General features: G+C 48.0%; 2 protein-coding genes across 4 annotated transcripts in view; both read left to right on the top strand.

Moving 5' to 3' along the window:
- GPR161 (G protein-coupled receptor 161) overlaps window positions 1-3,855 on the top strand; it is a 55,381-nt gene extending 51,526 nt beyond the window's left edge. For 2 of the 3 annotated variants that reach the window (XM_010846021.1, XM_010846020.1), the window contains 2 exons: window positions 1,260-1,379; window positions 1,651-2,934. In XM_010846021.1, coding sequence (XP_010844323.1) covers window positions 1,260-1,379; window positions 1,651-2,051 — 521 coding nt within the window. In that variant the 3' untranslated portion in view covers window positions 2,052-2,934. Of the gene's footprint in view, window positions 1-1,259; window positions 1,380-1,650; window positions 2,935-3,510 lie in introns of those variants that run through there. The other variant, XM_010846022.1, reaches the window with a different exon arrangement.
- A 4,877-nt stretch (window positions 3,856-8,732) lies between these two features.
- LOC104992970 (chromosome unknown open reading frame, human C19orf33) lies at window positions 8,733-9,170 on the top strand. Its single transcript, XM_010846019.1, has one exon. The coding sequence runs from the start codon at window positions 8,815-8,817 to the stop codon at window positions 9,073-9,075; it is 261 nt and encodes an 86-aa protein (XP_010844321.1). The 5' UTR covers window positions 8,733-8,814; the 3' UTR covers window positions 9,076-9,170.
- Window positions 9,171-13,820: the final 4,650 nt, after the last annotated feature.

Below are 13,820 nucleotides of genomic sequence, written 5' to 3'. Positions count from 1 at the left end.
AAATTATACCTCAGTAGTTCTGCTATTTAAAAAGGTCATAACAGTGATGAGCGCTGTGGGAGGGGAAGCCAAGTGCCATGAGGACACAGAGCGGACAGGTATGTGTCCCTGCTGGGGGAGAGCACTTGGGGATGGGAGCGTTAGAAAAGTTTCTCTGAGGAAGTGATGTGAAAACCTATAGAGTGAATAGGAGGTGACCGGGCGAAAAGGAGTAAGGGAACATGTAGCCAGAAGAAAGAGCCTGGGTTCTGGGCTCACACAGATTGGAATGTGAGCTTCAACCTCCCTGCTCTTAGCCGTGTCCTCGTGAGTGATGATTCCACGGACCAGGGGCCTGCTGTGCTCCAGGTACTGCATCACAGCTTCACATATCCCAACTCATAATTCTCACAATTTTATGAGGTAGACAGAATTATCCCCCTTTTATACACCTTGGAGGCTGCTGAGGGACTAAGTAACTTGAGATCTCTCCAACTCGGGAGCCTGTGTGCGTAACCACCATATTGTAAAGTCCGCCAGAGAAGCACACGTGTGTAGGTTTTTCCGGGAGAACTTGTGGAGCCCCTGGCTCTGCTTTCTTCCTAATTTGCTGAGCACCAGGCTTTGAAGGGTTGAAAGCTAGAGACTAAGACAGAGGAGGGCCAGTCCCAACATCTGCCCCAGTGTGGGGTCAGGGTTCTGCTCAGCCCTGCTCTCCTCCCCAGCCCTCCCCACCTGTCTACCCAGTTCTAATAGAGCTTCCTTCCTCTCTGCCTTCCCCCTACTTTTTGAGGGACATATTTTTCAATCCCTTTTTGATCCCTAGAGAACTTTACACATTCAGCGTTTATATGTTTATTTAGTACAGCATATTTTAACCAGAATGATAGAAATTCAAACTGTAAGAAAAATCAGTCTGAACACAAAGCCCCTTTAATAACGCCTCCCTCCTCCACTCAGCCTGACTCCCCTTCCCCAGTCCACGTCTGGCTGACTCAGCACTTCTGAGTATGGTAGTTCTGGCTGTAACCCATCCACTTGGATAACATTGCTGTTTTTGGTGTGCCTGAAAAGCAGCCCCAGTGGCTGGCTGCAAACTCCCTGAAATGGGACGAGAGACACTGTGTGTCCTGGACAAAGCTGCAGGGCAGTTGGATGCACCCGGTTGTGGGTTGGAATAAATGGGAGAGGAAGGCAAGGGCTGTTTAGAGAGGGTGGTAAAGAACGTGAGAGGATTTGGTGTTGCCAGTTAGAGGTGCACAGTTTGCCCTTGGTTTTAGGAACAGATGTCATGCTGCTTGAAGACTACACATCGGATGACAACCCTCTCTCCCATGGCACGTGCCCACCCAAGAGGAGGAGCTCGGTGACATTTGAAGATGAAGTGGAACAAATCAAAGGTTTGGTTTCTGTGGCTGATGGCTTCAGGGAAATGGGGAAGTGAAAGGATCTTAGGAAAATTCCTCAGCCGAGCCTGCCCCCACGCCCAGCACACTAGGGGCTCCACCTTTGCCCATTCCCAAGTCACTCCCAACCTGACCTCTCTCACTTGAGTCCTTAGGCTTCTAACTCTCAGAGCAAATAGCATCTAAGGCTGGGCAAGCAGTGGGCTACACAGACATGCACACACACACACACACACACACAGCTGATTCCCATCTCCTCCCTCAGGAAGTTACCTGACTAGATACACCAGTTTCTGGGCCCTCCAAAGTTTCTTTCCCTTATGGATGCTGTGTGGCTATGAATCTGAACTTGGCCTCTCTGAGCCTCAGCTTCCATGTGTGGAAGATGAAAATAATGGCCCAAGAAGTGCTCCAACTTCACGGCAGGGGAAGCTGCCACCTCAGTGGTCTTGCCCTCTTGAGGGTGCTGGGGCACTTGGGTCCTGCGAGAGGAATGAGTTCTGCTGTAATCCAGTTCCTGCATTTTTGGCTCCCCCTGTTCTGAACTCAACCCTCAGCACTCTAGTTGCCTCTGGAACTTGGGGTCTAGTTTCCCTTCCAGATATGCTGACTAGAAGTGCCATCCAGGCTGCCCACAGATGGAAGAATCTCTTTTCCTCTGAATAAGATGTGATGGAGGGGTCCGGGACGTTGATGTAATTTCTTCAGAAATGCTGACTGTGAAAATAAATATCGGCCGTATCAGAGTTTATGTTCATAATTCGTCCTATCTTTTCTACCACTCCCCACCCTGGTTCCAGATGAATGGAAGGGTTGGTCATGGATGTCAAGGAGGCAGACATCAAATCGTCTGTTTTATGGGGAAAGTAGATTCAAGAACAGAGCTTGGATTAGCAGCCTCATGGGCCTTATGTTACTCCCAAATTTAAAAAAAATGGATTGAAGCCTTCCCCAATGCACCCAGCCCACATATGGCCAAGCTCGCTCCATCAGCCTCCATGTTGGGGGACAGCATACCAAAAGCACTCTTCTTTGCAGACAGGGCGAGGAGCAGACACTTCTAAGACCACATCAGTCCTCCCGGGAGCGAGTGGCAGGGCAGGGAGAGGGCACGTGTTCCTCCCTTCTTCTCCTCTTGGAGTGTGGCATGCAAGTTGCTTACTCCAAGCAACATGAGGATTAGGGGATAAGCTGTTCCCTCCAAAATGTCAGGAGGAAAACAAGCAGTGAGGTTAAAAGCCATCAGGATGTGAAACTGAAGTCCCCCCCCCCAACCTGTTCACTTAAGTTGTCAGGGATCCTAGTCCCTGGGGAAAGGGCACCTGACTTCTAATGTCCTTCAAACCCTGAGGTTCTCTATGTCTGTGAGGAATTTCTGAGCGGGTGTGGAAAGGCCAGAGGCAACATTCAGGGTTGTGGAAGTTATAGCCAAAACCGCTGCACATTCCAGGGAGCTGAAAGACCAGAGAACTCTTTTACAGATGTAAATTAAGTGAAATCACTCAGTCGTGTACAACTCTTTGGGACCCCGTGGACTACACAGTCCATGGAATTCCCCACAGAATACTGGAATGTGTAGCCTTCCCCTTCTCTAGGGGATCTTCCCAACCCAGGGATCAAACCCAGGTCTCCTGCATTGCAGGCAGATTCTTTACCAGCTGAGCCACCAGGGAAGGCCAAGAATATTGGAGTGGGTAGCCTGTCCCTTCTCCAGCGGATCTTCCCGACCCAGGGATTGAACTGGGATCTCCTGCATTGCTGGCAGATTCTTTACCAACTGAGCTATCAAGGAAGCCCAATAGAAAGTATTTATCAAGCCTTTCCTACGAGCCAGACCTAAGCTAACGCATCTTAGGAAGAACTGTTTAATTATCACAGGAACCCTATGACATAAGGGGTGTGCCATGATCTCTTTACAGATTAGGAAACTGAAATTAGATTAAATGACGTCTTAGATTTCCCACATAGTAAGTAGGGAATTGTCGCCTGGGGACTCTAAATTCCAGAACCCACAGCCTTCAGCTATTTGTCTCCCCTTCCCAGGTCAGTAAAGCAACAGCAGGCCAGTCCTGGGGAGCCATCAGTCCTGGCCCCTCACTAACCTTCTTTCTGCCTTCTCTCTTAGAAGCTGCCAAGAACCCTATTCTTCACGTGAAAGCTGATGTGCACAAGTCCTTGGACAGTTACGCAACCAGCTTGGCCAAAGCCATAGAGGCTGAAGCCAAAATCAACTTATTTGGGGAGGAGGCTTTGCCTGGGGTCTTGCTTACAGCTCGGACTGTCCCTGGAATTGGCTTTGGGAGCCGCCGAGGCAGCAGAACTCTCGCAGGTCAGAGGCTGCAGCTTCAGAGCATCGAAGAGGGGGATGTTTTAGCCACAGAGCAGAGATGAGGGTGGACGCCCGTTACCATCTGTGCCAGGGCCCCGTGAGCAACATCTGATATGCAGTCATCTGAAAAAACACTGAAAACAGTGTCTGTAAGTGACTTCAGTGTCTGTGTGAGACCACACGAGGGCTTTCTGTGGATCCCAGTGATGGGACCAGAGCACAAAACAGAGCAGATGGAGGTGTGGCTGAGACTCTGGGCGGAGTGGGGTTTAGAGGGGGCTAGAGGCCTCAGCTGGGCAGGAAAGCACCATGTGGGCCACCTCCTCTTCTTCACAACCTGTGTCCTTGGGAGTCCAGCCATGCACGCTACCAGAGGCCTCGGGACACTTTGGAGGATGGCGCTTCCTCTGTGTGGCTGATGCGGGCTGTGTGGGGCCATTGGTCCTGCCCTGAGTGGTCCCCAGAGGAGAGCCCAGGAGCACAGACCCCAGACCCATGCGTCCTGCTTACAGCCTTGCCTGTGGGCCTGCTGATTCTAGTAGGGACTGTTCCCTGGCTGCTGGGCAGCAGCAGCAGGTCTGGGGTTGTGGCCACTGAGGACGGGCCTCCCTATGGACTGGCTCCTTAGTATTTTAAAAGAAGGGAGAAACCACTGTAAAGCACAGGAGCAAGGAACAGATACCAGACGTTTCATTTCTAGAAAGAAAAACAACCCATGTGGTTAGGAAGCACCTTCATCTTCCGGACCTGAACAGGGCCGCGGGGCCAAGCACTGCCGAGTAGTTACTGCTATCACTGGAGGGAATCCCCTTCACACAGGAAAATCCCGTGGAATAGGTTCCGTATGTGATGCCTCATGTACTGTTTAGATTGCTGGCCTCCAGGGAAAACTCCCATGGCCAGCAGCTACTATTTCCCTGCCCTCAATGTCGTAAGAAAGACTTGAAGAACTCTGGACCTGGCATCAGGAACTGTGTGCCGGCCCGGCTCTGCCTTACGTTACTCGGGTCACTGGGACTCCCTGTCACCTCTGGGCCATCTGGAAAATGAGCTAGGGATTGTGGGGCTGGACTGTGCTGTGTGTGTGCTTAGTCATCCAGTCGTGTCTGAGTCTTTGTGGTCCTGTGGACTGAGAGGTGGCCAGGGTCCTTTCTAACTCTGATCTTTGTTGTTCTCTGAATTTGTTAGGGGGAAAAAAGTGACCCATGGATCAATAATTGCACAGCTTTTGGGTGTCATTTCTGATGGGCATGTGAAGCACTTCAGGCCTGACGCATGGGCTGATCCAATGTGTCTGTTTAGAGCACAGTCCTGACAGGATGCCAACCAGAAGGACACATAAATGGGTGCAGAGGGCGTGTCCTCAGAGGTGGAAAGTGGGGCCACGGATTGTGATGCGTACGTGAGATCTCTCCCCATCCCTTTGAGATGGGCAGCTGAATGTATGGGCTTGCATCAGTGGCTATGGTGACTTGAACCACCTGTTCCTGCCCTTCAACCTAGATGACAGCAGCCAAGTGCAGGTCTTGCCCCACTTCTGAATTCCAGGTGGTCAGCAGAGGATAGATTCTGAGCTCTCCCACATCTGTTATGAGGCAGCCGTTCCAGAAAGTGCACCACCTTTGCAGTGTTTCACTGTAACTAGTTCTCCAGCAGGCAGTGTGCCTTTGCTGTGTGGCAGAGACCAGTGGTTGGCTGGTCCCTTTGTCTGCAGTTTACAAAAGACTTTTCCTTAGACCTGGGGGCTGCTACCTTCACAGTGATCAAATTCACCCAGTCTGCATTCTGGCTGGAAGAGGGAAGCAGCAGAGGGCAGTTTCACCTGTGGGTTCTGCTGAGGTGATGTGCAGATCAGTCAGATTCTGCTCTCACTACTGGCTGGCATTCCTAAATCTGAGGGCATTTTTGCTTTCTGTACTTTTTCCTAGTACTTGTCCTTATCCAGTTTCTAGAGGGACCATACTCTAGTATGCTCTGAGGGGGAATAGGGCAGGAACCTAAGATGACCGCCCCCTGACCCCATCCACCCCCATCAGGCCATTTTGAGTGCAACGAAGCGGCCTGCATCCCAGGAGTTGGAAGGTGCCTTCCCTGGACTGTACTTGGCTGGGCTCGAAGGAGTGTCCTGAGACCTCCCAAGTCCTCACAGGCTGATCCCAGACTAGCTGGGATATACTAGATTTCATCTAAGCCAATCTAGAAATACTGTACTTCCCAAAAGCATTCTCTGCGTTTCCTCCTTTGTACTGAAGTCCATTCATTCATTCATCTTCCAAGCATCAAGCTAGGCTCTGTAATAACATTCAAGTGTTTCACTCTAATGTAGGAAGAGACCTAGAGGAGACTGAGGCTAATAAGCAGCAAAGTCAAGTAATGGTTCTAGGAAGAACTGCAGGCTCTATAGGGAGCTGAATATTCCCAGTTAGAAGGAGTTAGGGGTAGCACGCTATAGGAGGTGACTGAACCAAGACTTGGAGGGTGTCCGGCAGCTAGAACCATGTTCTGCATATTGAGGAATTCAAATACTCCTTATTCAGCCCGAGTGAGAAGGGACCGCAAAAGGAGGTGAGTGGGGAGAGGACAAAGACATACTCCCCGTACACTGAGGTTTCTGGGGGGGCAGTTTTGGGGACACTTGTCCTTGGTGCACAAAGTCAAAACCCCAACTGCCCTTGCTGAACGCTGGCCCATTAGCTTTATCCCGCTGTGCAGTGGCAACCTGAAGCCTTCCTGAGGGGGCAGTGTAGGGAGCAGTAGGTGGGACATTTGGCCACTTAACATAAAAACCTCAGTTCTGCATCTTCTAGTTTTGACAGGACCACCTGTAGGACTGTTGCCCATCTCTACTGCTTTCATCGAGGTTACCACTTGACTAAGTACCCCCCATGCTGTCTCCCAGATGCCAGGTTTGCGGGCTAGTGTGACCTGGAAGGCACGAAGTCCCACACTACCAAGCACACAGGTCACTGCCGAGGCCTTTCCCAGGCTCCGATTCAGGGCCTTCGACGCCAGGTGGCAGCAGTGTGGCTGTGCGCCACCGGCTGTCCCCAGCGGGAAAGAGTCGAGGATACAGCTGAAGGCTTGTTTGCTCCTGGCTTAGAGCACCTCCTCTGAACGCTGGGTCTCCACCGCTGTCCTCAGCCTTTAAGGACCACCCAGCTAGCTTGCTTACACTGCTCAGCTGTGTGATCTTAAACAAATCCCTGCTGTAGGAATGGGGTTGAGGAATGTAAGAGAAGGGCCATCTGGTGCTAATGTTGTTAATGTTATTTGATTCTCATTTAAGGAGCTGCTGTGTAGTCTCTGAGCAACTGGCGAGACTAACTCAAGTATTTGCAATAGGACAAGGAATCCTGGGGTGGACAGGACAGGAGAGGGAGGAAAAAGGCTTTGATACAGTGACAGATAAGAAAGCTTTCTTAAAAGTGAACAATGCAAAGAAATACCGTGCATCGAACCTGGACTGGCGACTCGTTTCATACATGATATTATACATGTTTCAATGCCATTCTCCCAAATCTCCCCACCCTCTCCCTCTCCCACAAAGTCCATAAGACTGATCTATACATCAGTGTCTCTTTTGCTGTCTCGTACACAGGGTTATTGTTACCATCTTTCTAAATTCCATATATATGCATTAGTATACTGTATTGGTGTTTTTCTTTCTGGCTTACTTCACTCTGTATAATAGGTTCCAGTTTCATCCACCTCATTAGAACTGATTCAAATGTATTCTTTTTAATGGCTGAGTAATACTCCATTGTGTATATGTACCACAGCTTTCTTATCCATTCATCTGCTGATGGGCATCTAGGTTGATTCCATGTCCTGGCTATTATAAACAGTGCTGCAATGAACATTCGACCCAGAGGGAGGGCAGGGGAGGGAGGTGGGAGGAGGGTTCACGATGGGGAACGTGGGTATGCCTGTGGCGGATTCGTTTCGATATTTGGCAAGGCTAATGCAGTATTGTGGAGTTTAAAAATAAAATAAAATTAAAAAAAAAAAGTGAACAATGCAAAGAAATAGAGGAAAACAATAGAATAGGAAAGACTGGAGATCTCTTCAAGAAAATTAGCAATACCAAGGGAACAATTCATGGAAAGATGGGATCAATAAAGGACAAAAACAGTATGGACCTAACAGAAGAAGAAGAGATTAAGAAGAGGTGGCAAGAATGCACAGAACTGTACAAAAAAGGCCTTAATGGCCAGGATAACCAAGATGGTGTGGTCACTCATCTAGAGCCAGACATCCTGGAGTGTAGTTCGTAGTTTGTTACTACGAACAAAACTAGTGGAGCTGATGAATTCCCGCTGAGCTATTTCAAATCCTAAAAGATGATGCTGTTAAAGTCCTGCACTCAACATGCCAGCAAATTTGGAAAACTCAGCAGTGGCCACAGGACTGGAAAAGGTCAATTTTCATTCCAGTCCCAAAGAAAGGCAATGCCAGAGAATGTTCAAACTACTGCACAATTGCACTCATTTTACATGCTAGCAAGGTAATGCTCAAAATCCTTCAAAGTTAGACTTCAACAATATGTGGACTGAGAACTTCCATATGTACAAGCTCAATTTAGAAAAGGCAGAGGAACCAGAGATCAAATTGCCAACATCCACTTGATCATAGCAAAAGCAAGGGAATTCAGAAAAACACATACTTCTGCTTCATTAACTATGCTAAAGCCTTTGATAGAATGGATCACAACAAACTGTGGAAAATTCTTAAAGAGATGGGAATACCAGACCATCTTACTTGCCTCCTGGGAAACCTGTATGCAGGTCAAAAAGCAACAGGTAGAACTAGACATAGGACAGCAGATTGATTCCAGACTGGGACAGGAGTACGTCAAGGCTGTATACTGTCACCCTGCTTATTTAGCTTGTATGCAGAGGACATCATGCAAAATGCCAGGCTGGATGAAGCACAAGCTTCAAGATTGCTGGGAGAATTATCAATAACCTCAGATATGCAGATAACACCACCCTAATGGCAAAAAGTGAAGAGGAACTAAAAGCCTCTTGATGAAAGTGAAAAGAGGAGAGTGGGAAAAGCTGGCTTAAAACACAACATTCAAAAAGCTAAGCTCTCACTACCATGGAGTTCGACCTGTCGGCAGCTGTGGAGTCTACCTCCAAGAAGCCCCAAGGGGCAGGCAAGGTGGGAGACCCCAAGCACAGCTCCCCCAAAGTTCAGGGCAGGTCAGCTGATAACCTAAAGCATCACCACGGCCATGGCCACAGCCAAGGGAGCACTTCAGATTCCAGCAGCAGCTCCAGTGATTCGGAAAATGAGGTGAAGCCCAGCTTGGAACCGCACAAGAGCGCCTCAGGCAAGGTCAAGAAGCCCAAGGTGTAAAAGGAGAAGAAGAAGAAGGAGGAAGGGAAGAAGAAGGCTTCCCACTGATGGCTCTGGGTGGGGCTCATTAAACCTTTGCTCGGCAAAAAAAAAAAGCTAAGATCATGGCATCTGGTCTTACCACTTAATGGCAAGTAGATGGGGAAATAGTGGAAACAGTGGCTGACTTTATTTTTCGGGCTCCAAAATCACTGCAGATGGTGACTGCAGCCATGAAATTAAAAGACGCTTGCTCCTTGGAAGGAAAGCTAAGACAAACCTAGACAGCACATTAAAAAGCAGAGACTTTGTCAACAAAGGTACATAAAGTCAAAGCTACAGTTTTTCCAGCGGTCATGTATGGATGTGAGAGTTGGATCATAAAGAAGGCTGAGCACCAAAGAATTGATGCTTTTGAACTGTGGTGTTGGAGAACACTCTTGAGAGTCCCTTGGACTGCAAGGAGATCAAACCAGTCAATCATAAAGTATATGAATATTCATTGGAAAGACTGATGCTAAAGCTCTAATACTTTGGCCACCTGATGCAAAGAATCAACTCATTGGAAAAGACCCCGATGCTAGGAAAGACTGAAGGCAGGAGAAGGGGATGACAGAGTATGAGATGGTTGAATGGCATCATCGACTCAATGGACTTGAGTTTGAGCAAACTCCTGGGAGATGGTGAAGGACAGGGAAGCCTGACATGCTGCAGTTCATGGGCTTGCAAAAAGTTGGACATGACTGAGCAACTGAACAACAGCAACAGTGAGAGACCTTACTGGCGTGTTCAGATTTAATTAGATGAGTACTTTTCTATCCTGACAGTTGGTCCATGAAATACGTACAGATTAGACAGGTCTCTGGATGGACCACAGGATATATTCATGACAAGGGTTCAGCTTGAGCCCCAGCTATCTCCAGTCTAGAAGGAACTGTGGAGGTGATATGGCTACAAAGGTTGAAGAAGGAAACTAGCAGGTACTGAGACTCCTGTGAACCTGACATGTTAAGTTACTTGAGTGCCTGTTGTGTGCTGGACATTATTAGGCACTTCCAAATGCTTTATCTCATTGCTTATCAGCTCAAATGTGATATAATGGGGGTAGCACAGGATTTGCTATGGGAAGTTCTGGATTCAGATTCCATACTGTCACTGGCTTAGTAAGTGTCCTTGGGCCAACTACTCAATCTTTGTGTATTGCAGTTTTCTCATCTATAAAATGAACTTTGTATTCATTTTATATGTGGCATTTTATATATATTCGTTTTACGTGGGGACACAGACTCCAAGAGGGTCTCCCTCCGAGGTGATAATGTGGATTAAGGCATTGAGCGTAGTACCTGGGCCATAGTTGATACTGAGCCGCTGCTGGTTTTCCTCCGCTCTGCAGGTGGGTGTAGTACTTGCGCTTTACAAGGCTCTCGACGACAAGACTTGAGAATCTTGAAAAGATAACAGTTACCCTACATAAGTGGTGTTGAAGGTTGTTGTCATGTTTGCTGAACAGTACACAGGAACATGGTGAGAAAGGGGAAGGCAACGGAGGCGAGGGAGCAAAGGGCAACTAGCATTTGGGGTTCAGGAGGTCAGGAAGAGTGGAGCTTTGCTGTTAATGGCCAGTGAAGATGATGGAGTCCCAGGCTGGTGTGGCATCTGGAATCAAAGCGCAAGCTCAGCTCTGACCTCCCTTAAGGGACAGTCAGAAGGGACACTCTGCTGAGCTGTGACCAGGCTTCCAAGGGCAGCTCCCTCCTGCAGTGACAGTGACTGCTCGGCAGTGGCCTTGGCACTTGGGTTCAGACTCTGTGACCCTCAGAGTCCCTGAGGGAAGAGGCAGTTCAGGGGCAGGAGACTGCTATCACCCACAGGATACAGAGAACCCCAGGTAAATTCCACGGGAGAGTAAAGAGAAATCAGAGTTTTCACCCTGAAGCAAAGGAAAATGGCTGTGAGCACAGTCGTATATGACTGCAAGAGGGGCAGAGCTGGATCACCCTTCTCATTTGGGAAGGGGGACACACAATCCAAGGAGGCCTCAGGAAGTACAGAGGATTGTCCAAAGTCTCAAAGCATCCTTGGCGATGTGACAGAGAAGGAAAAAGCCAGCTCTGCAGCTTGAGGAGGATGAGGGATAGTTGACAGTCATCATTAATAGAACAGGCCAGTGGGGCTTTATTGGGTCGGTAGAAAAAACTATTGTAAACCAAGGAATCTGGGGATTAGAATATCTGCTTGCCAGAACTATAAAAAACTGCAGGCCTAAGGAAAGTGATCAGATTTCACTGGAAGGAATTCAAAGAACAAACTCAATCTACATGATTACCAAGAACACAGTTCTGCTCATTGTTATTTTTAGGAGAACAAAATAGACAAAGCTGTTTTTATTTCCCTCAGAGAGCAATTCCCTGAGTAGTATTAATAGCTTAAGAATTAAAAGCCACTTTTTTCCTTTTGACACCACCATTTTGAAATATCACTAATCATAGGTGAGTCAGACTTTCCCAGAGGAAAAGACAGTCCTGGGGAGGATCACAGGCCTCAGCAGGCAAGGCCATGCTGAGAGTGCAGGGGAAAGAGCCTGTGTGGCTGGAAATAGGTCAGTCAGTGATGCTTAAGGAGCGGAGTCCTATGCTGTGTTCTGATAATGGACTCCTGGATGCAAAGGTGGTTAAAACCCAACCTTAAAGACAAAAGCACGCTGATTCAGAAGTACAGTTCACTTGAAGTTTTTGGATTTTTTTTTAAGATTAAAAAAATGCTTAGTGTTAGTTGCTGAGTCATATCTGACTGTGTCCCCATGGACTGCAGCCCACCAGGCTGTTCTGTTCATGTAATTCTGCAGGCAAGAATACTAGAGTGGGTTGCCATTCCTTTCTCCAGAGGATCTTCCCAACCTAGGGATTGAACCTGTGTTTCCTGCAAGGGGCAGATTCTTCACTGTCTGAGCCATCAGGGAAGCACCGCCCCCCCAACCGCCCCCCCCCCCCCCACGCCCAATGCTTAGGGTCATTATAAATATTTATAAACAAGTAAAAGTGTAGTTAGAATAATTTTGTTTACCTGATTAAATATCTGGTTTTTGGCTTGTGTAGAGCTTTGCAAATTGTGAATTTGTACTTATGGACTGTGGACTTCTCTGGGTGTCTCCTCCTTTACCTGTACCCTTTTTCTGCAGACATGTCCTTTTCTCAAGCCTCCCTTCCCACAGGCTGAAAAGAGGAAGGAGACTGAGCCCACTGTGGCACAATCCATATCACAGTCACCTAGGTACAGCTATCCATGTACTTTTAATAAACTGCAAGAAAATTAGATTCATGGAATACTGTTAAATGACTGGGAAGTAACCAGGAAAGACACAACAAACATTGTTAATTCTAAGTTTCAAAGGAGGATTAATGAAGAGCAGTGCTCTCTTGCTTGGTCTACACCACAACCAAAGTCAAAGGGCGGATGGTAGAGATTATCAGACTCGTACAACCTCAAGGCACAGAGCCTACCACCTTTATCTGACCCTGTACCTGCCAGCCCTAAAGCCATATTCCTTTTTCTGAGTGGTTAAGTGGAACACTGAGATCCAGAGTCCAACTTGGGATCCTGGCATCCCCCCCCACCCCAACAAACAGTGGATCATGGGAGTGGCCAGGACTCATCAAGTCTGCCTCTGTATAATCTTTTCTTTTTGCTGTCTTCTTGACTACTTGTCTGGCCTGCCCTGCTCCTTTATAACGAATTGGTGATATGTGCTCATTTGTGTCTGACTCTTTGTGACCCCACAGACTGTAGCCCACCAGGCTCCTCTGTTGGGGGTAATTCTCTCAGCAAGAATATTGGAGTGGGGTGCCATTTCCCTCTTCCAGGGGACCTCCCCAACCCAAGGACTGAACCTGCATCTCCTGCATTGACAGGCAGATTCTATACCACTGAGCCACCACAGAAGCCCTTGGTAACGTACACCACAAAACTACAAAGTCAATAAAACTAAGGCATCTAATTCCTTGGACAAATACCACTTTTTAATGTTTGAGTTGCAATTTTAGATTCCTAGCCAAATTAAACCAGAAGTTCAGAATTCCTCCACTCCCAGCTGCCCAGCCTCCTTCACTGCCAAGTGAACACACTGAAGTGAAGTCACTGATTTTCTCCTGTTGCTTTTCCTGCCAGTCACCCTTGACCCCACTAAGCACTCCAGTCTGCTCTGTTAGTTTTCCAGCACGTCTCTGTTCCTGTTCTAGTGGAAGAAACTGTTATTTTGTGTGCTGCAGTAATCTTTTCAGTTATTCTGTAAAGCCCTCTGACCTTTCATGTGTTCCTAACACAGCCCCTGGGATTTACGGAGTGAAACAGGACTACCTCCATTTTCAGTTCAATTCAGTTCAGTCGCTCAGTCGTGTCCGATTCTATGTGACCCCATGAATCGCAGCACACCAGGCCTCCCTGTCCATCACCAACTCCCAGAGTTCACTCAGACTCACGTCCATCGAGTCAGTGATGCCATCCAGCCATCTTATCCTCTGTTGTCCCCTTCTCCTGCCCCCAATCCCTCCCAGCATCAGAGTCTTTTCCAATGAGTCAACTCTTCGCATTAGGTGGCCAAAGTACTGGAGTTTCAGCTTTAGCATCATTCCTTCCAAAGAAATCCCAGGGCTGATCTCCTTCAGAATGGACTGGTTGGATCTCCTTGCAGTCCAAGGGAATCCCAAGAGTCTTCTCCAACACCACAGTTCAAAAGCATCAATTCTTTGGCGCTCAGCTTTCTTCACAGT

Source organism: Bison bison, unplaced genomic scaffold (genome assembly GCF_000754665.1).
Source record: "Bison bison bison isolate TAMUID 2011002044 unplaced genomic scaffold, Bison_UMD1.0 scf7180017864229, whole genome shotgun sequence".
Taxonomy (NCBI): Eukaryota; Metazoa; Chordata; class Mammalia; order Artiodactyla; family Bovidae; genus Bison; species Bison bison.
This window is presented reverse-complemented; position numbering and strand designations above follow the sequence as displayed.